This window comes from Dromiciops gliroides, chromosome 4 (assembly GCF_019393635.1).
Source record: "Dromiciops gliroides isolate mDroGli1 chromosome 4, mDroGli1.pri, whole genome shotgun sequence".
NCBI classification, from domain to species: Eukaryota; Metazoa; Chordata; class Mammalia; order Microbiotheria; family Microbiotheriidae; genus Dromiciops; species Dromiciops gliroides.
Window position 1 is genome coordinate 443,087,332 of NC_057864.1, and position 25,502 is coordinate 443,112,833.

At 33.9% G+C, this 25,502-nt stretch overlaps 1 protein-coding gene across 1 annotated transcript in view; it reads left to right on the forward strand.

Moving 5' to 3' along the window:
• Positions 1–25,502, forward strand: part of SYCP1 (synaptonemal complex protein 1) — a 97,187-nt gene that overhangs the window by 61,493 nt on the left and 10,192 nt on the right. Inside the window, exons 19-28 of the mRNA XM_044003546.1 lie at positions 774–891; positions 3,425–3,495; positions 5,389–5,470; positions 13,878–13,940; positions 14,103–14,165; positions 16,815–16,931; positions 17,785–17,895; positions 18,452–18,544; positions 21,447–21,521; positions 23,140–23,199. Coding sequence (XP_043859481.1) covers positions 774–891; positions 3,425–3,495; positions 5,389–5,470; positions 13,878–13,940; positions 14,103–14,165; positions 16,815–16,931; positions 17,785–17,895; positions 18,452–18,544; positions 21,447–21,521; positions 23,140–23,199 — 853 coding nt within the window. The remainder of the gene's footprint in view (positions 1–773; positions 892–3,424; positions 3,496–5,388; positions 5,471–13,877; positions 13,941–14,102; positions 14,166–16,814; positions 16,932–17,784; positions 17,896–18,451; positions 18,545–21,446; positions 21,522–23,139; positions 23,200–25,502) is intronic.

Genomic DNA, 25,502 nt, shown 5'->3' on the forward strand with positions numbered 1-25,502 from the left:
GGGAGCCTGAGGCCAATTTTAATGCCTACACCAGGAGAGCATTGTGTACAATAATAGCAATATTGTACAATGATCAACTATGAATGACTTAGCTATTCTCAGCAATACCATGATCCAAGACAATTCTGAGGGACTTACGGTGAAAAATGCCATCCACTTCTAGGGAAAGAACTTATGAATGCAGATTGAAATATACTTTTTTTTTTTTTGGTGGGGCAGTGAGGGTTAAGTGACTTGCCCAGAGTCACACAGCTAGTAAGTGTCAAGTGTCTAAGGCCGGATTTGAACTCAGGTCCTCCTGAATCCAGGGCCAGTGCTTTATCTACTGTACCACCTAGCTGCCCCAAAACATACTTTTTAAACCTTCTTTATTATTCTTAATTTTTTGGTCTAAATTTTCTTTTGTAACATGGCTATTATGAAGCCTTTTGCATGACCGCACATGTATCATATATACATATTACATATATTTACATGTGTGTGTGTATATATATATATATATATATATATATATACATGTAAAATTGATTGCCTGGTTGAGGAGCAAGGGGAAGGAGAGCATTTGGGAGTCAAAATTTTTTTAAAAAATGAATATTAATACATGTAATTGAGGAAAAAATTAAATGTAAAATAGGCTACTGAGTGGAAGATTATGTTGGAGAGAAAGTTTGTTTTTATTTGTTGTTTTTTTTTAATTGGGTGGAAAAGGGAGGAATGAAATTGTGGGAAAATAAAAGTACATAATACATTTAATTCATTTTATGTTTTAATAGGCTAAAAAGTATTGAATTAACTGTGAATTTCAATAAGCTCTCACTAGAAAGCAAACAAATGGCAGAAGAAAATATGACTAAAGCCCTAGAATCTAGGAAACTGCAAGAAGATATTAATGTAAGTTGATAAATACAAGTAACTTTTTCTCATCTGAGAAATGGGGTTGTAGTAAATTATTTTAAAGACCTCTTCTACCTCTAAAATTCTTTTATTCTGTTTCGATTGGCAGTGATAATGTGCAAAAAGTTTAGGTGAAATCTTTAGATAAATCATAAATTTAATGGTTTATTAGCATGAGAAACCTTTAAAAAGACCCAAACCCATCTATAACTGATAGATCCAAACCCATCTATAACTTAATAAGAAGTCTTAGAGAGTCCCCTGAGGTGCCCAGAATCCCACAGTTAATAAGTGTTAGAAGCAAAATTTAAGTCCAGTACTTGCTGAGTCAAAGTTTAGTACTCTCTCCATTATGCCCTGCTATGTCTCTAATCTAATTGTTTTGTTTGTTTTTTTGGGAATTTTTGCGAGGCAGTGGGGGTTAAGTGACTTGCCCAGGGTCACACAGCTAGTAAGTATCAAGTGTCTGAGGCTGGATTTGAACTCAGGTACTCCTGAATCCAGGGCCGGTGCTTTATCCACTGCGCCACCTAGCTGCCCATCTCTGATCTAATTGTAAAAGTCAGTCAGTCAACATTTATTAAACACCTACTATGTGACAGGTACTAAACACTAGGGATACAAAATAAAGGTAAAAGACAATCCCTTTTCTCAAGGACCTCACAGTATAATGGGAAATACACCATGCAAACAATGTGACACATAAGCTTAATTGGAAATAATCAGCAGAGAGAAAACACTGTTAAATTTAAGGGTGATTGAGAAAGGCTTCCTGTAGAAGGTGAGATTTTAGCTGGGAATTGAAGGAAGTTAGGCAAGCCAGGAGGCAAAGATGAGACAGGAGAGTATTCCAAGGCTGGGATACCCAGTGAAAATGCTGGGACTTGGGAGATAGAATAAGAAGGATCACAGAGTATGTGGAGGAGTATAAAATGCACGTCTGATTCTGATCACGAACTCTCCTGATACTCTTCTTGTTTTTCTATCTTTTCATCTTTGTTACTAGCTTTTTAACGTATTCCTAATTATTGATATGTGTGTTCCTCAAGGGTATGTTCTTAGTCCTTTTTTGGGGGGGGGTAGGGGGAACAATCTCTTTCAATTCATGTTTTCAACTTTTTCTATGCAAATACTACTAAATCTATAACTCTGGACCTGATCTCTCTCTTGCACTCCAGATCCACATTTCCAAAAGCCTATAGGACCTTCCTAAAGCATTTCAAAGTCAATATGTCCAAAACCAAGCTTATTTTCTTTTCTCTTAAACTTTTTCTTCCATCTAACTTCACTACATCTTTCTATGGCACCATTACTGTCTCTTGTTTTCCCTGTTCATAACCTTCAGGCTATCTTTGACTCTTCCTTCATCTTAACCTCTCATTTTGCTATCACAAAGAATGCATTTGAAGGGCACTTAAAAACCCTTCATAATCTGGCTCTAGCCTATGTTTCTATCCTTAGTGAACATTACTTTCCTTCATATATTTCCTTCATATATATTCATATACTGGCTTATTTGCTTTCTGTAGTGTGTGACATTCTGTCTTCTGTTTCTGTGCCATTGCATAAGCTGCCCGTCATGTGTGCAATGCTTTCTCTCTCACTTCCATCTTGTAAAATCTCTAGCTTCCTTCACATTCCAACTGAATTGCTGCCTTCTACATGAGGCCTACCTATCCTATTTATCTCCAGTTGTTATTGCCTCCAGTTGTTAGTGCCCTCTCCCTTGGAAATAATTTTAAGTATTATTTTGTATTTACTTACCTATGTACATGTTGTTTCTCCTCAATAAAATGCAAGCTTCTTGAGGGCAAGAGATTGTTTTTGATACTCCAGAGTAGACCATATATTTATATACCTGGTGCTTAGCACAATGTCTGGCACGTAGCAGGCCCTTGATAAATGCATATTGAATTAATATTTATTATCAAGTCATGCTGATTTCACTTCCAGATCATCTCTTTTATTCCTATCTACCTCATCATTTCTACTAGTTTAAGTCCTTATTACCAACCATTGTGACTATTGTAATTGCCTCCCAACAGGTCTTCATGCTTCTAGTCCTTCCTCCTTCAAACTATTCTTCATACCACTATGACAATCATCTTTCTTATACATAGATTGGATCATTCTATGCCTCTGCTCACATTCTTTAATAGGTCCACAGAATAAAAATTAGATGCCATTCCTGGGTGTTAAGGATTCTTTAAAGTTTGGTACCACCCAACCTTTCCAGTCTTGTGTTACTTTCTTGACTACTCTACTTTCCAGGCAAATTGATGTGGCTTAGCATTTAAATTGGGCCTTGAGGGTTGGACAAGATTTCAGCAGATGGGTAGGATTTCAATAGAGAGAGTTAGTAGCATTTTGGAGGAAACAAGAACAAGTTAAGAAGGGAGATTGATAGACCTTGAATTTGGTGCATTTTATACCACATAAGAATGATTTCAATGTTAGTTTTTAAAATGTTTGTATTTAAAATATATGTGAAATAATTAATTTGAATAACATCAATTATTTATTTGTTTAGGATAACAAAAAGCAAGAAGAAAAGATGATGAAGCAAATTGAAAATCTAGAAGAAACAAAAAACTTATTGAGGCAAGGAGAATGGCTAATTAAATATATTGGATGTATTATATTATTATTATTACCTTTTAATATGGCAAGTTAATATCTTTTCTGTTAGTATATTGTGATTAGTTCATATTAATTTGAGATATATTTCAACACTTTAAAAAAATCATTCTTTCATTGATGTTAGTTCTTCCTCCACCTATGCAGATTAAAACCCTTCCATGGTGGCGGCTAGGTGGCGCAGTGGATAAAGCACCAGCCCTGGATTCAGGAGTTCCTGAGTTCAAATCCGGCCTCAGACACTTGACACTTACTAGCTGTGTGACCTTGGGCAAGTCACTTAACCCCCACCGCCCCGCAAAAAACCCCAAACCCCCCCCAAAAAAACCCCTTCCATGGGGGCAGCTAGGTGGCGCAGTGGATAGAGCACCGGCCCTGGAGTCAGGAGTACCTGAGTTCAAATCTGGCCTTAGACACTTAACATTTACTAGTTGTGTGACTCTGGGCAAGTCACTTAACCCCAATTGCCTCACTAAAAAACCAAAACAAACAAACAAAAAACCCTTCCATGCCTTAATATAGACAGTTTATTGATTTGCTGTGGTTAAAAAAAAATCATTATCCAGTAGCCAACTTCTGGTGATGAGCCTCCCTTAGCTAGGTTGGTTCTTGGATTAAAATCCATCACTTGTTCTGTATTCAGAGTCTTTCCAGATAGGAGAATCTTTTTGTCAAACCTCGTGTTTTTCTATCATTTAAGAACCCAGACCACCAGTGATGCATTGGAGTTTAAGACTTATGGGGAGGTGAGGTATAGTTTAACAACAACCAAAAAAGTAAAATTATTTTTCATAGAAACCTATCCTCAAAGTAAAATGTCTATTTGTTTTATTCTTTTTCACATAAACGATTATTACCTTAGACATATAGCTATATAGGTTATTTTCAAATCATCTGAATCCTTCCAATCCTTTTCAGAATGAAGATTATAGAAACCCCATACCTTCCAGTATATCTTAAGTACACTGGGAATGACTATTATTCTAAAAAAAGAGTAAAACTCTAGCATTGTTTACTAGCACACATAACATAGACTAATTGAAGTTATAGAATAATGGTTAACTTTCAGTTTTCTTTCCTATAGAAAAATGTGTATCTAAATTTAAAAAAAATTTATATATAATTTATAGCATTGTTCTTTGCTTTTCCACTTAGAATAATTCATATTATCTTTCCCAGCTTTTTTGTGAATGTCTAAATAATGTTTGACTAAATAAGTAAATTGATATAAATATTTTTATGATACAGAACCTTCTTAGCATTCTTGTTAGTGAATAACCATTCGTCTTAAGAAACAAAAAACCTATCAAGGCAAGGAAAATCAGTGGCTATTTGAATATTTTGGACATAAAGAAAAATGGGTGAGGGAGTTGGAGTGCAAGGGAAAAGATACAGGCCCACTACAACTCAGTGTGATTTTGAAACAGTAGTTTTGAGTGCACATCTTTTTGTCAATAGCGTTATCATTACTTTCAAGAGGCAATACTTTATTAAAAGTCATTAGTAACTAATCCTACTTCATTCCTATGAAATCATGAACTTCTCATCATGTTTTTAAAATAATAACTAATTATGAGTGAAGATAAACAAGACAAAATGATGCTCATCTCTTTAGCTAGGGACCAATATCTTTTTTCCAGGTAAGATTTTTTTTGTTTGTAGAGAAAACTTTTCAATTTGAGGTTTAGGAGAAGAAAAAAATTAATGTAATCTCATTTAAAACATAAATAAACTTGCCTATCAATCCTGATTTTCAGGTAAAACCAAACCAAACCAAAGCAAAAACAAACTAGTGAAGGGTATAGTCAAATGAAAAAAATTCTAATTGAAATTTTACCATCTTTTTTCATCCTACAGGAATGAACTGGATGCTGTGAAAGAACAGTTAAAACAAAAAAGTGAAGAAGTTGAAAGTAAACTGAACAAAAGTGAAGAAAATGTATGTAATATTTGTAGTATTTGTGTCAATTAATGTCTGGCCCATGACGTGACAACACTAGGTTCATTTGAGGAAACTTTTCAGTAAAAATAATCTGTGGCTTATGCCTCCAGGCAGAATTTCCAATAAGAGCATCAGGATTTGTCTCAGGGACTCTTAGTTCTCTTGCAAACATTCAAGCTAGGAAGTTTTTAGACAGAGGACAGACTTAATTCAACCTAACAAACTTTAACCTTTTGAGAATCAGTAAACTTCTGTATTTTCCAAGAGAATCAAGCAACCTTCCCCTCTAGAAGATCACATTTTTTTCCTCTGGACATTGCAAAAAGTTATTCCTGGGTACACATGTTTCTCTGCTGTGGTGATTATTTTTCCCTTTTAGGGTTGCATAGACAAGGTGGCCTGCAGGTCTCTTTCCAGGTCCAAGTGAGACTGGTCATTTCTGTCTCTTTTTCTTTCTGTATCTGATGTTTTGAATCTCTTTTTATCTTTTTTAATCCCTCTCTCCTGTTGAGGCTTCTTCTTTCTTTTTTATATATTCATATAGTTTTGGCTTCTGTGTGCCTATAGTTCCCTATATCATAGAATCACAGAATTTCCTAATTAGAAGGCACCTCAACAGTCATACAGTCTAAACTATACCCTAAAAACCACCTAAGTAAGCAAATACTCAATCTCCCTGACAGAGATAGTGATCAATGGCAACATTGTTTTAGACTATAAATTCATTTGTAAAGTCTTCTGCAGAAGGAGGAGGAATCATAAATCAGAGAAGTATTAGAAAACAAAACCAGTTTTAAAAATATATGGCCAAAGACCTAAAGCAAGTTCCGAGGGGATTTAAGGATGAAACTGGAAGGAGGCTAAAATTTCATTGCAAATTTTTTATACTATGAACAATAGTGGATCCACAACCTTTGAACTCTAACATTATAGTCTCAGATGTGCTTCTTGACAGGGTGGAAATGGCATAGAAGAAAAGAAAGTAAAAAAAGTGCTAGACAAAGGACTTCTGTGCTAGTAGTGATATAATTTTGAGGGCTTTGAGGCATTGAGGATATTATATATGTGGCAAAAGTCTCAGAAATAATTACTAAAAAGAGGAAATCAAGGGAACATCAAATAACTACTCATGTCTATTTTCATATGTGTATATATGTATAAGTAAAATTATGGGAATTTTCACACGCATTAAGGACATCCTTAATGAAAGCATTAGATGAGAACAGGAAGACTTTTGCAGGTATTTCAAATTAGACAACATCTTTACTTTCATACCTTTGACTGAAAGGTATAGATACTACACAATTTCATTGTATTTAGTATTAGTTGACTATATTAAAAAACACCATTTGATTCATTAGAACAAAACACTAAAGGTTCTCAATCAAGGTTTCTTCCGTGAAGATATCAAAATTATATGAGTCTTTGAAAGAATTTTGTTTAACCACCCCCTGATCATTAAATAAGGCATAAAACATGGAGACATGTTTGCTAAATGTGTTTATCATTACCATGGTGGTGAGTCAGCACAGAGTCCAAGTTGAAAAGAGATTGCCTGTAGATGATGAGGTCTTACAGATACTCCTTTTTGTGAGTGACATTTTATTGATTATATCACACCTAGGAACATTGTAGAGCACTCTAAATGAGATCCATAAACTGTCAAAAGAGTTTGGGCTGACTCTAATAAGAAAAAACTCTATGTCTTAGACAGACACTGCAAATGGACAATACTCTGGGCCTAGCATTCGACTGGAGAAGGAAACTGCCCAGTTTGCCTTTGAGAAATTTCAAGGTTCTTTGAATGACTCTAAGCTTCTTCCTAAATAAAGGTCCATATTCTTAATATTAATATTCTTCTAGTGATTCAGCATGACTGTAAATCATAATATTATGGTCTCTGTGGAGTGAGTTTCTCCACTCAACTTGATGTTGCAATTCAGTGAGCCTTTGTTTCTGAAAGAACCTCTTACTGCAGAATATGAATATGCCCATTGGTACCTTATTAAGATTATAACAGAAAATGCAGGATTATTTCTGCATTTGAAGATGCCTCAAAATGAATTAATTGGTTTGGAACCACTCCTGGGGTGCCTCATGGGGGATATGTTTCAGTGACTGGGGCTGCTTCCATTATGTTTTGTGTTGTTTGTATACTTGGAAGGATGAACTCTTATGGAAGAGCCACCTCTTTGTTCAGTGCTTTAAAAGTGATTAGCAATTTTTAAAAAACTTTCCTCTTATTTTGCCTTTTCTTGGGAAGATCCTGAGAACAAAGGTGTTCTGAGAATTTAGCCTAAGTAGGCAAAACCAAGTGGATAAAGAATGCCGATTGTCTAGACTGATATGCAGTTGGACAGTTTTTAGATAGAGCTTATTTATTTTATACACACATATACATTGGAATGATTAGAAGGATGCCACCTGCTGGAGACTTACTGTAGAAAAGCTGCGCCATGAAGTGAATGTCTCTGAGGGCAAGACCATGTGTCCTTTTCTTTGGCATCAGGAAGTGACGTTTGCTGGTGGAGGAAGAAGGGGAGCTGGGCACTCTGACGGGTCTCTTTCCTGGGGACTCTGGTGGAGAGCAGAGCGAGAAATGTGCTCTCCCTTTAATAGATAGATGAATGTAGGCCTTTCTCTCTCTCTTTACCAAATTCTTATTCTCCTTAATAAATGCTTAAAAGTCTAACTCTTGCTAAAACTTATAATTTATTGGTGACCACTCATTAGATATTTTAGACAGAATAGCTAGAATTTTAGCCTTAACAAATTCATAGTAGTAATGATGCACACATACATGTATAAATACTATACATGCATAAATGGCCCAGAATTAATTAGGGAAATAGTAGGCTGAATTGTCTGTGGGAAATTATAAAGTTTCTTTGATATCTCTAAAGTTCTACCTGAATGAAGACCTGTCTTTTTAATAAATACATTCTACCAGTGTTGTTGTATGGTAAGTCTCCAAAGAATTAAAATTGGGTATCATTTAGAGGTCAATATAGAGGGACAGGGTAGTTATGAACAGGTTGTAACACATAACAAATAAGGAACTGTGAAGAAGAACCAAGTAAAGGATGCTATCAAAGAAATGTATGATCAAAAAAAAGATGTCATGAGAGTGAGAAATAACCATTAGGTAGACAGTATACTTCACTGGTATCTTGGAGATGTTAAGAGAAAATGAAAAAGGCTCCCTATAAAATTGTGTATACCCCTTTTGTTAGATTTATGGGAGGACATGGATAAGAGTTGCCCAGGATAAGCAGGCATGTATAGGTTGTTATTAGCAGTTAAAAGGAACATTTCATCAATGAGATCAGAGATCTTTATAATCAAAGGGCATGAGATCATGAATTTGGAGTAATAAATGACCTTTGAGGACATTTGGTCCAAACCTCTCATTTTACAAATGAGAAAACTGAGACCTATTGATATTATGTGACTTGCCCAAGTTTACACAGATAGTAAGTGACAGGCAGGATTTGGGCCAGGTTCTCTGATTCCAAAGCAAATATGGTACAATAGTACTTAATTAACAACATTTTTCACATGTATTTACTATTTTCCTTTTTTAAAACTTTTTTTCTTCTCTTCATAATTCTGAAATTTAACAATTATAATCTTTGGACACAGGAAGTTAGGATTTTTCCCATTTTGTGGTCCAGAAAATTCTCTTCAATTATTTCCTGGAATTCAGTGTCTACCTTTTTTTTCTTTGCCTTCTGGAATTCTGATTAATATAAGGTTTGAACTTCTTGTCCTATTTTCCAGATCCATTACATTTTCCTGCTTATAACCTAAGTGTTCTAAATTCTATGCTTTTTCAATTTTGTAATGCTTTACAGGATTTCTCATCAGTGTTAAAATACTGTAAATACTTCTTGGTCTTGGCCAGCTCCCTTTGCCCTACTTTCTTCACTTTGGAGTCCAGAACTACCTGCTTTTTATCTTAGTATTACTATTATCCCTTTTGTCTATGGTTCCTTTTGCCCAGATAACTGTGCTTTGCAACAAGATAATACTTCTTTTGGCTTCTAAATTACAACTAAAATCTACAGATAACATATAGGGGGTTAAAATAAACAGAAGAACACTACAAGAGATTTCAAAAACTTAAATAAGTAGTACCAGTCTTCAATGAAGATATAAAGGGATTTTCTTTTTCAGTGAACTATTCTTTTTGTTCTTATCTCTGGAGTTAGCTGGTTCAAATTTTATTTGGTCTGGATGTCCACTTCCAGCCTGGAGCAAATGATTTCTGTGACCTTGAATAAGTCATTTAACTTTTTGAATCTTAGTTTTCCTTATATATAATATGGTGAAAATTAAAGGCACCTACTTTGCAGAGTTGGAAATATTAAATGACATTATAAAGTGATTTGCAAATCTTAAAATGCTATATACAAGTTATTAGTAATTATTATCATTATTAGAGTTGGGTTGTCAAGGTTACTAGGATTTTCAGTCTCTCTAGATCCTGTTTTGTTTCCTAATGTGGGGTGTCTGTTTAAGGAAGGCACATTCTTGTCCTTATGGAGTCTTTTTCCCCCTGGATTTCAAGATGTCCAGAACTAACCTTAAGATCATCCTCTTCATCTTCACTGGAATTTTGGTGGCCTTGCCCTTGGCAAGCTTTTCAGAACTTTAATCTGGTTCCCTCTATACTGTTTAGTATGACTGAAACTAGTTCACTAGCTAGCAGGGTATGATTGGTTTTTTTTTTTTTTCATCTTTTTCCCTAGCTCGGTACAACATGCCATGATTGTTGGTATCACCATTCCTTGAAATCTCTCTACATTTTGATGCTTGCCTCCAAGAGACAACTCTCTCTTCCTGTTTCAAAGCTCCCATAGTCTATTGGAATTTTTATTAATTCCTAGTGTTCAGTCTGAGTCATCTTCTAGGTCCCAGGTTATTTTTATAATTTAATTGACTGACAGGTTTTGAGCCTTATCATAGATTTTTTTTTTTTTTTAGTGAGGCAATTGGGGTTAAGTGACTTGCCCAGGGTCACACAGCTAGTAAGTGTTAAGTGTCTGAGGCCGGATTTGAACTCAGGTACTCCTGACTTCAGGGCCGGTGCTCTATCCACTGTGCCACCTAGCTGCCCCATATCATAGATTTTTGATTTCAGATTACTACAGTCAGCTCCCCTTACTTTCTAGGTTCTCTTTGATGAAGAGAAGCTATTTCTTAGAGGTCTTCTCAGAAGAATATGTATCCTATTATTATAGTTTTACAGCGACAAAGTAATAATTTAAACATATAATAATAATAAGAAAAGTGTTCTCTTAACAATGAGAAAGTGATTATTCTTTCATGCAATATCATAACAGCTTAATTTTGGGGACTGATTTAAAATAGTAAATGTAAAATTAAAAGATAATTTACTCAAGGAAAATGAAAAAAAAGTCAGGGAAGATTTTTTGGGGGAAGGATACAGAAATAAAATGGGAGAGTTGAAATAAAGTTGAATATTGAACTGAGATTGTAGAAACTGTAAAGCAGAAGCTACAAATAGAAAAAAAAGTCTTTTACTAACATGTACATGTTCCTATTTCAAATAACATTTTAAATATTTTTTCAGGCCAGAAGCATTGAAAGTGAAATTTTAAAAAAAGATAAGCAAGTAAAGATATTAGAAAACAAGGTATGATCAAAATTATATGTTATCATTTTAAGGTTTTAAACCTTTCCAAGAATTTCTTATTATTCCGCTAAATATTTGTGAAAGATAATTGAAAATGAAAGTACTATTTGGAAGGGCAACTAATTTTCACATTACACTATTGCATGAGACAAAAGACAATATTTCTGATTTGCCAGGACAGGACAGGAGGGATGATGCTTTGTGGCAAGAGAAGGCAGTTTATCTCTCTGACCATTGCCTCCCAGGTTGAACCAAATGATGAAGAGACAGAGAGCTTTTGTGTCCTCCATGGCCCCAGATGTTTTCTGCTGAAATGAAGGGACTAAGACCTTTTTTAAGAGTATTCTGTGTTAAAAGAAAATCCATCCCAAACTTTACTCCTTGGAAAACTGAGCTATATGACAGTAATACAATTCTATGAATTGTTATATTGAAAATAAATGATATAGGACAACTCATACAGCCTAGTCAGAATTTCTAGGTCACAGAATTGTTGTTTGTCTTTTATTCTCAAAGAGGACTGTGACATTGGGAGGTGATATCATGACTTGCAGTGGATTGGATTTAAGTGAGGGAGAGCGACTGTGTAAAGTCAGTAGCCTCACTCTCTTCTCCAGAGCCGTCTGGGTCCATTGGCAAGATAAACTGGAAATGGCCCTGGATGTTTGAGACAATCACGGTTAAGTGATTTGCCCAGGCTCACACAGTTAGTAAGTGTCAGGTGTCTGAGTCTGGATTTGAACTCATATCCTCCTCACTTCAGGGCTAGTGCTCTTATCTACCGCACCACTTAGCTGCCCCAGGTCAGAGAATTGAGTATTTAAAAAATAGAAATGTCAAACTCAGTCTCTTTATCATAGATCTACTCTTAGACAATCTCTACCCCATGAGAAATTTGAACTCCACTCCTGGCTCTCTCTGTTCTGATAGGTGAAACTTTTGCCATATCTTGTGAGGAATCAACCTTCTTTTAAATTTCCTACCTGCAGTCTTCTCACCATGTTCTTGTATCTTTTCTCCTCTCTACTTTTATGTACCCTTTTATGTGTTATCTTCCCTTATTTGAATGTAAGCTCTTTGAGGTCAGGGACTGTCTTGCTTGCTTCTATTTTTATCCCCAGTGTTTATTTAACACAGTACCTTACATATAGTAAGCCCGAATGAAAAATCCCACACTTTCCCGATTTTTAAGGTAGTCTTTTTTTTTGGATGAAGCAATCGGGGTTGACTTGCCCAGGGTCACACAGCTAGCAAGTGTTAAGTGTCTGAGGCCGGATTTGAACTCACATCCTCCCTGACTCCAGGGCCGGTGCTCTATCCACTGCACCAGCTAGCTGCCCTGGTAGTCAGTTTTAAAGACATTTGACAGTTCATTAATTTTCAAGAGAGGACAATTCCAAACAATGGAAAGTATCACATATGTAACTTTGGCTTTTTTTTTTAAGGGGACAAATAAGACATCAAAAACTACTGATTCATGTATTACTTTTTCATCTCTATAAAATCTATAAATGGTTTTTGAAGGTATCCTTTGTGCAAAAATATGAGAGTTGAACAGGCAGACTTTTGAGCAGGTGATCTTCTATAAGTAATCCATATCTCCATAGTCACAAATTAAACTGAGTTTTAGAGAATATAACATTGTTTGTTGATATATTTTTTAAAACATTTTCCTAGGTAAAAGGAAATGCAGCCTTGAAGGCTGTCATCAAAAATGTGTCTCTTATACAAACATAAAAACCTTAAATACAGTATTCTCTTACTTATGTGACTATGGAGACAAATTTGTCCATGTGGTGATTGATTATTAACAAAAAGTGAGGTATAAAACAGGGAGACATATATGCTTACCTAAGGTGTTGGCCAGTGTGATGTTCTGCATAACATCCAAACAGAAAATGTCCCTATTTATTGATGGTTTCATTCTCCAAATATGCTTTTTAAAGGAAATGTTGTACTGATTGTATGAACACTTAGAATGTTGCAAAGCCTCCTTAGTAAAACTCACTAATTCAAAAGATATCAGCCTAAACATTCATATTAGAAAAATGATGTGAATGAAAAACAGATATTGCACATACTGAATCAGCAAGGCAGCTACACTTAGTAATTAGTGTGCGTGTGCGTATGTATACGCACATGTAATACACGCACATATATACACATGTGGAATATGTACTTGTGTGTGCATTGTGGTGTGTGCACATTGTGATATGTGTATACATATGTGATACATTCATGTTATGTATATTTGTATACATACTTCACTCAGCACAGTGGATAGAGTGCCAGGCTTGGAGTTAGGAAGACTCCTCTTTCTGAGTTCAAATCTGACCTCAGACACTTATTAGCTGTGTGACTAAGGGCAAGCCTTTTAACCTTGGTTTGCCTCAGTTTCCTTATCTATAAAAATGAGCTGGAGAAGGAAATGGTAAACCACTTTAGTATCTTTCCCAAGAAAACCCCAAATGGGATCACAAAGAGTTGGACACAACTGAAATGGCTAAACAACAATATATTATATATATGTATATGCCTATGTATTTCTGTGTGTATATGTATATATTTGTATCCCTAGTCTTGTACTTGTAAAATTGATGTTTGAAATTAATTTTTCATGTTATCTAATAGAATCTTATAAGATATACTTTTTAAGCAAAGTATTGTACAAGAAAACCAATAGATTAATTGTCTAGAGTCACAGTAAAAGTAGGAAATAACTATAAAATATCTTTTTGTTTTTAGTTTAACAATTTAAAAAAACAAATGGAAAATAAAAATAAATCTTTTGAAGAACTACAACAAGAGGTACGTTCAATTTACAGGCAGTTTAGAAATTTAAAATTTTACCACAACAGTAATTTTTAAAACAATAATATTTTATGTGCCATAATTCTTAGGTCAGTGTAAAACAATGTCAGCATAAAACAAGATATCAATAAGTATAACTTTGTTTTTTATTGTTGACAGAATAAAGCCTTAAAAAAGAAAAGTATGGCAGAGAACAAACAATTGAGTACCTATGAGATAAAGGTATTTATAGTTTTCATATTATAATTAAAAATTTTTCTTTTGTAAAATAATGGACATTTTGTACTTATTTGTTTTTCTGCATAGATAATTGGCCTTGGAGTCAGGGAAACCTAGATTCAGGTATTGCCTTTTTCACCATGGGCAAGTCACTTTACCCTCTCAGTAATACTGCAGGCAACTATATCAGACTCTTGGTTGCAGAGGATTCCTGATCTCTATCAGTGAAGAGACTATCCATACTGGGGGTTCACTGTGTAAATGAAATAACATATCTGACCAACATTTTATATTTTACAAATATATATAAAATAGAATTATATTTTGGAACTAAGGAAACCTTTTAATCAAAATGTACCACATTAAACCATAATACATCATATCTTCCAGAAAACAAAATAATACTTATATTAAGGGCATATGTAGATAACTGAGATTATTTGAGCAAGTATGGGAATATAACATAAATTAATAGGAAAAGTACTGAGCTTGTATTGCTGGTTCAACTTTGCCATTCCCCCCTCCCCCCCAATCTTAATAGTATTTTATTTTTTTTCCAGTTACATGTAAAGATAGTTTTAAACATTTATTTTTATAAGATTTTTCGTTTTCAAATTTTTCTCTCTCCCTCTTTCCCTTCCCTCCCCCCTCCCAAAGACAGCAAGCAATCTGATATAGGTTACATATGTACAATCACATTAAACATATTTCTGCATTAGTCATGTTGTAACAGAAGAATTAGAACAAAAGGGAGAAACCTCAGAAAAGAAAAAGAAACAAAAAAAAGTAGAAATAGCATGGTTCAATCTGCATTCAGATTCCACAGTTCTTTTTTCTGGATGTGGAGAGCATTTTCCATCATCAGTCCTTTGGAATTGTCTTGAGTCATTGTATTGCTGAGAAGAGCTATCATCTCACAATGTTGATGTTACTGAGTACAGTGTTCTGCTGGTTTTGCTTACTTCACTCAGCATCAGTCCACTTAAGTATTTCCAGGTTTTTCTGAAATCTGTCTGCTCATCATTTCTTATAGCACAATAGTATTCCATTGCATTCATATACCACAACTTGTTCAACCATTCGCCAATTGATGGGCATCCTCTCAATTTCCAATTCTTTGCCACCACAAAGAGAGCTGCTATAAAATTTTTTGTACATGTGGGTCCTTTTCCTTTTTTTGTGATTTCTTTGGAACACAGACCTATTAGTGGTATTACTGGGTCAAAGGGTATGCACAGCCCCATAGCCCTTTGGGCATAATTTCCAAATTACTCTCCAGAATGGCTTGATCGGTTCACAACTCCACCTCAGTGTTCCAATTTTTCCACATTTTCTACATATATTATTTTCCTTTTTTGTCATATTAACCAATCTGATAGGTGTGAGGCAGTATCTCAGTTGTTTTAATTTTCATTTCTCTAATCAGTAGTGATTTAGAGCATTTTTTCATATGGTAGTAGATAGCTTTGATTTATTTATCTGAAAACTGCCTGTTCATATCCTTTAACCATTTCTCAATTGGGAAATAACCTGTATTCTTATAAATTTGATTTAGTTCCCTATATATTTTAGAAATGAGGCCATTATCAGAAACACTGGCTATAAAAATTGTTTCCTAACTTTCTGCTTTCCTTCTAATCTTGGCTGCATTGCTTCTGGGTTTTTTTTTTTTTACTTTTAAATTTAATATTATTAAAATAATATTCTATGTCTCTTGTTTGGTCATAAATCCTTCTCCTCTTCACAGATCTGAGAGGTAAACTATTCCATTCTCTCCTAATTTGCCTATGTATATCACCCTGTATGTCTAAATCATGTACCCATTTTGACCCTGTTTTGGTATATGGTGTAAGATGTTGGTTTATGCTTAGTTTCTGCCATACTATCATCTTGTTTTCCCAGTAGTTTTTGTCATATAGTGAGTTCTTATCCCAGAAGTTGGAGTCTTTGGGTTTATCAAACAGTAGATTACTATAGTCATTTGCTATTGTGTCTCCTGTGCCTAACCTATTCCAGTGATCCACCACTCTATTTCTTAGACAGTACCAAATTGTTTTGATGATTTCCACTTTATAGTATAGCTTTAAATTTGGTATGGTGCAATTTTTTTTGTTAAAGGCAAAAACCTTTAACTTTTTTGAGGATCATTTTCCTCTGTAAAATAAGTATCTGTCAGTATTATAAGCATCATAAGAGATAATGTTCACAAAATGTCAGTAAAGCATTACATAAATGAAAATTATTATTTGTTGACAACAGCAAATTAAAACCATTTAAATTTTCTTTTTTCATTGAATCACAGATTGTCCTTTTCAAACTAGAATAGTTATTAATTCTAATTATAAAATATTGAATTATATTAGGCTGAAATTGAATAACTTAAATTCTATGGTACCATCTTCAGAGCTGCATTTAAAGAAAAGAGGAAAATAAACAATTGCTCAGATAAACAGAGGTTTTAAAAGATGGATTTTTGTGTAACATTAAATAATAGCATATGAGAAAATAAAATTTTTGTAGGAAAGGAAATTCCAATAGAGTTTCTGCTGAATATTAAAACTAAAAAAATCTTAGCAATTATCTATTAATTAACATTAAAAATGCATAAAAGCAAAAAAGTGAACTGGAAATATTTTTCTTTCTTGTTAAAAGGTGAATAAATTAGAATCACAGATAGATGATGCTAACAAAAAAATTGAAGAAATGACTGACAACTATGAAAAAGAAATTGCTAACAAAAAGATATCAGAAGAAAATCTTTTGGGAGAGGTAGGAAAACCTAAATGTGTGAAAAATTTTTATCTCAAGATGATGTAATTTCTTTCTGTTCTCAAAAGGAAAGGGTTCAATATTCTTAATAAATCTGAGAAACAGTGATTATAGAAATAATTTATACATTTGTTATTAAATGTATATAAGGTAGTTCCTTGGGGCTGTTAAATGATAGTTTTATAGTAATTCAAAGTATAGCTGCTATCATTTATGCCCAAATTTTTGTATAGTAATTAAGTTTCAGTGAAGTTATTTTACTTCTTTCTCAAAGGGCCACTTTCATAGTATCCTTCTATTGACCTTTTTAAAAAAAATAATGTTCAATTAGTGAGTTGGTTTATTATAACAATTTACAATGGTTTTTCTCAAAACCCAAATGCTATAAATTCAAACTATTATGAAATATAAGTCCAAGTTTAAACTTGTATATAATTATAATAGTAATAATTATATGTTTAATGGCTAGTAAGTAAACCAAAGCTATTATATACCCTGAAGAAGCAACATGAAATAGGTGCTATTTATAATTCATTTAGGAAATATTGATATAGACTCTATACCTTAATGTTATGTAGAGTATGTTGGTTGACTTTTGAATGTTGTTATTCAATGGGGAAAAATGCATAATTGTTTAATTATACAATAACTAATGAAAGTAAAAACTAGTTCAAGCAAATGATTGAACTTCATAATAAAAATGCAAATAGGACAAAGCTAGTGAATTTTCTAATCTTGTTTACCTTGAGTTTAAACTTGTAATGTAGATAATATCTTATAAGGGTTATTGTATAGTTTTGTTCAAATAAAATTAATCTATTGCTTACATATTTTTATACTTTTTAATTGATAGGTTGGAAAAGCAAAGGCAATAGCGGATGAAGCTGTAAAACTACAAAAAGAAATTGATATAAGATGTCAGCATAAAATTGCTGAAATGGTGGCACTTATGGAGAAACATAAAGTAATTTTAAAATTGTATTTAAATTTTAAATTTGTCTTTTGATATACTTGGTTAAAATAATGATATTAAGAAGGGCAAGAATACCAATAAGAGAAAATTATTATATCCATGCAACAATTGTCTTTTGAAAAAAAAACATACTTTAGCATCAAGCTCAAAGCATACCATAATAGCCATTAAGGTTTTCTTGAGGTTTAACTTATCTATTCATAGTTAGGAATTTACTCTAGTATGCAACAGTATGAGTACTATTCTGATTCTAAATAACATCTTTCAATTGTTGAAGTTCTGTGTTACACATATGAAAGAATTATTTGTTCTTACCTTTTTGACCATGACTTGCTCTTTAGTATATCTTGGATTGGCAATATGGAAACTATATGAACTGGAAATCTGTGAATTACATAACTTAAAGACAATCATATATATGTATGAGATTTTAAAGCAACATGTTCTACAAATGTTAGCTTTTATTTGTTGCATAAGACCTACTAAATAAAATGTGTTACATTTTGCTATTTTTTCAGAACATATATAACTTTTCTGTTTTATGTAGGATCAATATGATAAAATAGTTGAAGAAAGAGACACAGAATTAGAACTGTATAAGAGCAAAGAGCAAGAGCAGTCATTGAAGAAAACATCCTTGGTGAGCCGTATGACAAATAGGACAAAGACAGTGTTTAATAATGTCACCTTAGTTGCTTGAAATGAGAAAAATTGAGTAAAGTTATTCAATTAAATTATTTTTTTTTAGTCTACATGCTTCTTTGATCATGGCTCTCTACAGCCATACACTATTTTTTTGGCTCTCATTTGGGATTTTTTAAAATTAATTAATTAATTAAAATTAATAAAGTATTTTTTTCCATTACATGTAAAGATAGTTCTCAATCTTTGTTTATACAAGCTTTACAATTTCAGATTTTTCTCCCTCCCTCCCCTCCCTCCCCCCTCCCTAGACAGCAGGTAATCTGATATAGGTTATATATATATATATATATATACTCATAATAACATTAATCCTATTTCTGCATTAGTCATGTTATAAGAGAAAAAAATCAGAGCAATGATGGAAAACCTCAAAATAGAAAAAAAACAACAGCATCAAAAACAAAAGAGATAGTATGGTTCATTTAGCATCTATACTCCGCAGTTCTTTTTTTTTTTTTTCCCCTGGATTTGGAGATCCTCTTCCATCACGAGTTCCCTGGAACTCTTCTGTGCCATTGCATTGGTGAGAAGAATATAGTCCATCACAGTAGATCAACACCCACTCTTGATGTTACTGTGTACAATGTTCTTCTAGTTCTGCTCATCTCACTTATCATCAGCCCACACAAGACCCTCCAGGTTTCTCTGAACTCCTCCTGCTCATCGTTTCTTATAGCACAATAGTATTCCATTGTATTCATATACCACAACTTGTCCAGCTATTCCCCAATTGATGGGCACCCCCTCAACTTCCAATTCTTTGCCACCACGTAAAGAGTAGCTATAAATATTTTTGTACATGTGGGTCCCTTTCCCCCTTCCATGATCTCTTTGGGAAAAAGACCCAAAAGTGGTATTGCTGGGTCAAAGGGTATGCACAGCTTTATTGCCCTTTGGGCATAATTCATACACTATTTTTTTTGAGGCAATTGGGGGTTAAGTGACTTGCCCCAGGTCACACAGCTAGTAAGTGTCAAGTGTCTGAGGTAAAATTTGAACTCAGGTACTCCTGACTCCAGGGCTGGTGCTTTATCCACTGCGCCCCCTAGCTTTCCCCATGCACTCTTATAAAACTTTTTTTTTCTGCTGCTGCTTTCATTCATTCATTCATTCATTCATTCATTCATATTGAATTGACTAGTAGTAGTTCTGTTGAGTTAAGTGGGTTGTTTTAGGATGGTAAAGATACAGAGTAGAAGAAATGAATATGGCATAATGGATAAACAGATGGCCTCAGAGTCAGGAAGATATGAATTCTAGTCTTGCCTCTGACACATATTAGCCTGATAATAGTGGGCATGTATCTACCTCTCACTGGCTCAAATAGCTCACTAAGACTGCAGACCAATTTAAATTGCAGATCAATTTAAGATCTGAATTGATAAAAGTTGTTTCTTCCATGGAAATTCCCCATAATGGGATAAAGCACCAGCCCTGGAAGACCTGAGTTCAAATCTGACCTCAGACACTTGACATTTACTAGCTGTGTGACCCTGGGCAAGTCACTTGACCCTCATTGCCCTGCCCCCCCCCAAAAAAAAAAAACCACGCAGGAAAAACAAAAAGAAATTCCTCATAATGATAAAGGGTCTAGAAAAAAATCCTTGTCCACTGTGCAAACATCTTCCTTCAGTTGATGATGGCCTCATACTTCTCATTTTATTGGAAAGATTGCGGACGTCTGATGTTAGATCCTTTAACTCAGTTCTTGCACACTTCAACACTATTTGGTTGTTTTTCTTTTTCATCTCAGATACAATCTCTTTCTGCCTCCTCTAGAATTTGCTTATTTTCTACATACCCACAAATTTTCTTTTCTTCATAGTGCTGTAACCCTATATCTTCCCACCCCTCCATCCACTATGTTTTTTGCTCCCTTTATCTTTACTGCCACACACCTTGAAAAAACAGGTTGTACTCTACCTCTACTTCCTCAATACTCCTTGAGATCTGCTTTCAATAAATCAATAAATCAACAAATATTTATTAAGTAGCTACTATGTGCTACTTACTGTGCTAGGGTGGAAGATATAAAAAAAACAATAAATTGGGGCAGTTAGGTGGTGCAGTGGATAAAGCACCAGCCCTGAATTTAGGAGGACCCAAGTTCAAATCCAGCCTCAAACACTTGACACTTATTAGATGTGTGACCCTGGGCAAGTCACTTAAACCTCATTGCACTGCAAAAAAATCCCCAAAACAAAAACAAAAACAAACCCCAATAAACAGTCCTTCTAAATTATAACAGCAAAAGTTATATTGCTCACATTCTTTAGAGAAATTCCAGTGAGATGTCCAAAAAGAACAGATTCAAAACAAAAATAGTTGGAATAGAATGATAGAAGGATAATGCTTATGAGACATTTAGCAATACTCATATAAGAAAAGGACAATAAGAGAAATAAAAAATACTGAAATGAAACAGAGTAGAAGTATTTGGTCTGGATCATGAGATTAACAAATAGTTGGGCAGCAGATTAAAGAGGATAAGCAGGAAAACTGGGAAGTCAGCAGAAAATGCGAATAGCATAGAGTAGTAGAAAAAAAGAGAAACAAAGCAAATAATGCCATGGGAAGATTTCTTTCCCAAAGAAGGCATAAGGAATTATCACTAATAGTTTCAAACTTTTTTGTTATAGATATTTGCAAAAATATTTCTCTACAGAGATTTCAGAATTATGCTAAATTAGCAACCAAAGTATGTAGAATTTAAAGTTTGTTTTACAGATGAACTTGTTTCCATGTAAAATGGACATTTATTTCTATGGTTTTGCTTCTTTTGAAATTGTTTAACATTGTATTGAAGCATTAACTAACTTCCCCTCTGTTTTCTTCAGGAAATCGAGGTATCTAACCTCAAAAGTAAACTTTCATCTGTTGAGACTCAGCTTAAAATAGAAACTGAAGAGAAAGTAAGTTTATGTTATTATGTAGGGAGAATCCTCAGATTTATCTTAAGGTCTTTGTATTTTAATGTAACTTATTTTTTACTCTTTCTTCTTGTCTAATCCTCTAAAAAAGAATACTGATTGTCAAGAGCAAATGGGTCAGAGGAAATTTGGATATCAGCTTCATGATCATGTACACATGAAAGGAAGACTATAAGCTATCAAGTGTGTTATAGGTGCATGTGTGCACATGTTTGTGCATGTACATTTGCATGCTTCCAGTTTTGAATTATTTCAGAAATAATGATTAGGATAATAATTATGTAATAGAATGGAGATAAACTAAACTGCTCCCTTTATACAATGGAAAGGATGACCCTCATGGCTATATTCTAAGGTCTTTTACTCCTCTTAAGGTCCCCTAAAACAAAAAAAGGCTTGAGATATGACTTAAAGTAAAAACAGTGCAACTCTAAGTGAGGAAAAGATACATAAAATCATAACTAGGTGTAGTAATGTTATCTGATCATAGTTCTCATGAATTAAACTATAAATGGATGGCTTACCTAACATGATGGTAGACAATTCAATCAAATGTGCTTTCGCTTGGTCTTATATGTTGTGAAATCTTTTGTTCTGTGATCAGCAGTGTGCTGGCAAATGTTTTAATAATCATCTCTCTAGGGGGAAAATTATGCTAGACACACTTTTAAGTTTCATCTGCATTATTACTTTCTTAAGTCTAGTCAATCAACAAACAATAAATCAAGCTCTGGCTAAGGTGTAAATGTGCACAGCTGGAAATCTAACATTAGATTTTCTCATGTGACTCCAGTACATGCCTGTCTATTATTACTATCTAGTGTTGGAAGACAGTATGGAGGACAGTAGGCTCACTACCCTTTCCAAGATTGTTGCTGAGGGAGAATGGTGCTTCTAACCTAAAGATAATATTATATTCAGTGTGCGGTGTTGATAACCAAAGCAAATAATAATGATTTTGTTTTATATGTTGTTGATTTTCCTTTCATGGTTGACATTAGGACTATAAGTATTATTAGGACAGTTTGGCAAAGCTGTGCTTTGTCTTGATCTGATTTTTTTTTAATTTCTTTTTTTTTTTTAGGGGGCAATGGGTTAAGTGACTATGCCCAGGGTCACACAGCTAGTAAGTGTTAGTGTCTGAGGCCAGATTTGAACTCAGGAACTCCTGAATCCAGGGCCGGTGCTTTATCCACTGTGCCACCTAGCCACCCCTTGATCTGATTTTTAACATAAAAAATAAGAGATAATTATATAGTGCTGCCCAGCTTAAAAGCAGTGCCTGTTATTGACTGAATTATTTTCCAGATGTTACAATACTTCTATTGAGATGCAGCTTTTTGGAAAAGGAATAAACTATTGAAAGTCCATACTTGTATGAGGGCATTTTTTTTACTTGAATAGAAAGAAGTGAATCAAACAGTTTTTGCTTTTCATTGTGTTGTAAGTTTCTAGAGGTTACAAATAATTCTTCTAATGTAATATGTATATAAGGGTGTTTGATAAATGCTATCTGATTATGGTATTAGTAATTGTAACAATAGAACTATTTAAACTGAAAAGTTACAAATAGAATCTTTATTATGAATATTTTTAATAGGAAAAACTTTTAAGAGAGGCAAAAGAGAATATGGTCTTGCTCAAGGAGAAGAAGGATAAGGTAAAATTATATTTTTCATAATTGTTTTTATAACTGATAAATCTTCTGAGGGCTATTTTTGGACAAATACCTAGAAGTTTTAGATAATACAAACTATAATATCCTTTTATTTCAAATCATGTTTACTTTTTATATTCATTTTTAAAATTCTGAGTTCCAAATTCACTCCCTCACTTAAGCCCCTCCCTCATCCATTGAGAGGACAAACAATATGATACCCATTATAATGTGAAATTATATAAAGTACTATTATTTTTTAAAATTTAATTTTCTTTTTTTTTTCAGTTAACAAATACATATTTTTCTCTCCTTCCCATCTCCCTACCTCTACTGAACCCCACCACACACAGACACACACACACTCATGACAAAAAAAATGTGTAGTCAAAACTCATTCCTATATTGGCCATGTCTAAAAATACATGTTTCATTTGGCACCTTGAATCCAATATCTTTTGTGGGAGGTGGATATCATCATCTTTTTTCTGGAATCTTGGTTGAGCATTGTGTTGATCATAGTTCTTAATAAATTTAAAGTTGCTCATCTTTAAGAACTGTTATATAAATCATTCTGTTGGTTCTACTTATTGTACTCTGCATGAGTTTAGATGTCTTCCTACTTTTCTCTGTAACTGTCTAATTTCATCATTTCTTCAACACAATAGCATTCCATTCCAGTTATATGCCATAATTTATTCAACTATTAGCTAAATGATTACTCACTTAGGTTTGTGGGTTGTTTTTTTTTTTGGCGGGGCTTTGGGGGTTAAGTGACTTGCCCCAGGGTCACACAGCTAGTCAAGTGTCTGAGGTCGGATTTTGAACTCAAGTACTCCTGAATCCAGGGCTGGTGCTTTATCCACTGTGCTACCTAGCTGCCCCCCTACTCCCTTAGTTTTTAGGGGGTTTTGCCACTACAAAAATAACTTTTTTAAAAATTAATTAATTAATTAATTTTTTTATGTTTTTGGTGAGGCAATTGGGGTTAAGTGACTTGCCCAGGGTCACACAGCTAGTAAGTGTTAAATGTCTGAGGCCGGATTTGAACTCAGGTACTCCTGAATCCAGGGCCAGTGTTTTATCCACTGCGCCATCTAGCTGCCCCCAAAATAACTTTTATAAATATTTTTGTACAGATAGATCTTTCTCTTCTTTCTTTGATTACTTTGGGGTAGGGAGATGGTGGCATAGACCTAGTAGTGGTATTGCTTAGTCAAAGGATATGCACAGTTTAATAATTTTGGAGAATTAGTCCTAAGCTGCTTTCCTAAATGGCTGGAACATTAGACAGTTATTTCATCAGTACATAAAAATAACCTGTTTTCTTATTGCCTCTCCAACATTTGTTATTTTCTTTTCTGGTTGTCTTTGCCAATATGATAGTTGTTAGGTGGAATCTCAGAGTTGTTTTAATTTGCATTTCTCTAATTATGTTTGATTTAGAGCATATTTATGTGACTATTGACAACTTGTATTTTTTCCTTTGAATACTACTTTTTCATATCCTTTGACCCTTTAATTGGGAAATAACTCTTATTCTTATAAATTTAAATCAGTTCCTTATATATCTTGGAAATGAAGCTTTTTTATCATCTACTTTATTTATATTAATTTTTATTAATACACTTTTAAAAAAAAGTTCTGAGTTCCAAATTCTATCTCTCCTTCCTTCCCTTCTCCCCTCCATGAGGTGGTAAGCAATCAAAAATAGGTTATACATGTGCAATTATGTAAAGCATTACCACATTAGTCATTTTATGTAAGAAAACTTGAATAAAAGGAAAAATGAAAGAAAATGAAAAGTAGCATGCTTCAGTTTGTGCTCAGTCAATATCAGTTCTTTCCTTGGAGGTAGATAGTATGCTTTATCATTAGTCCTTTGGGATTGTCTTGGATCATTATATTGCTAAGATTAGTTAGTTCTTCATCGAATAATATTGCTGTCACTGTGCACAAATGTTCTCCTGGTTCTGCTCACTTTACTATACATGAGTTCATATAAGTCTTTCTAGGACTTTCTGAAATCATCTTGCTTGTCTCTTTTTATAGCACAATAATATTCCATTACACAAACCATAGATTTTTTAGCCATTCCCCAATTGATGAGCCTTCCTTTGATTTCCAATTCTTAGCCACTACAAAAGGAGCTGATATAAATAGAAATGAAATTCTTTTCAGAGAAACTTGCTGCAAAGATTTTTTTCAAGTTTCTGCTTCCCTTCCAATTTTAGTTGCATTGGCTTTGTTTATGCAAAACCTTTTAAACTTTGTGTAATCAAAATGGCCCATTTAATATTCTCTGA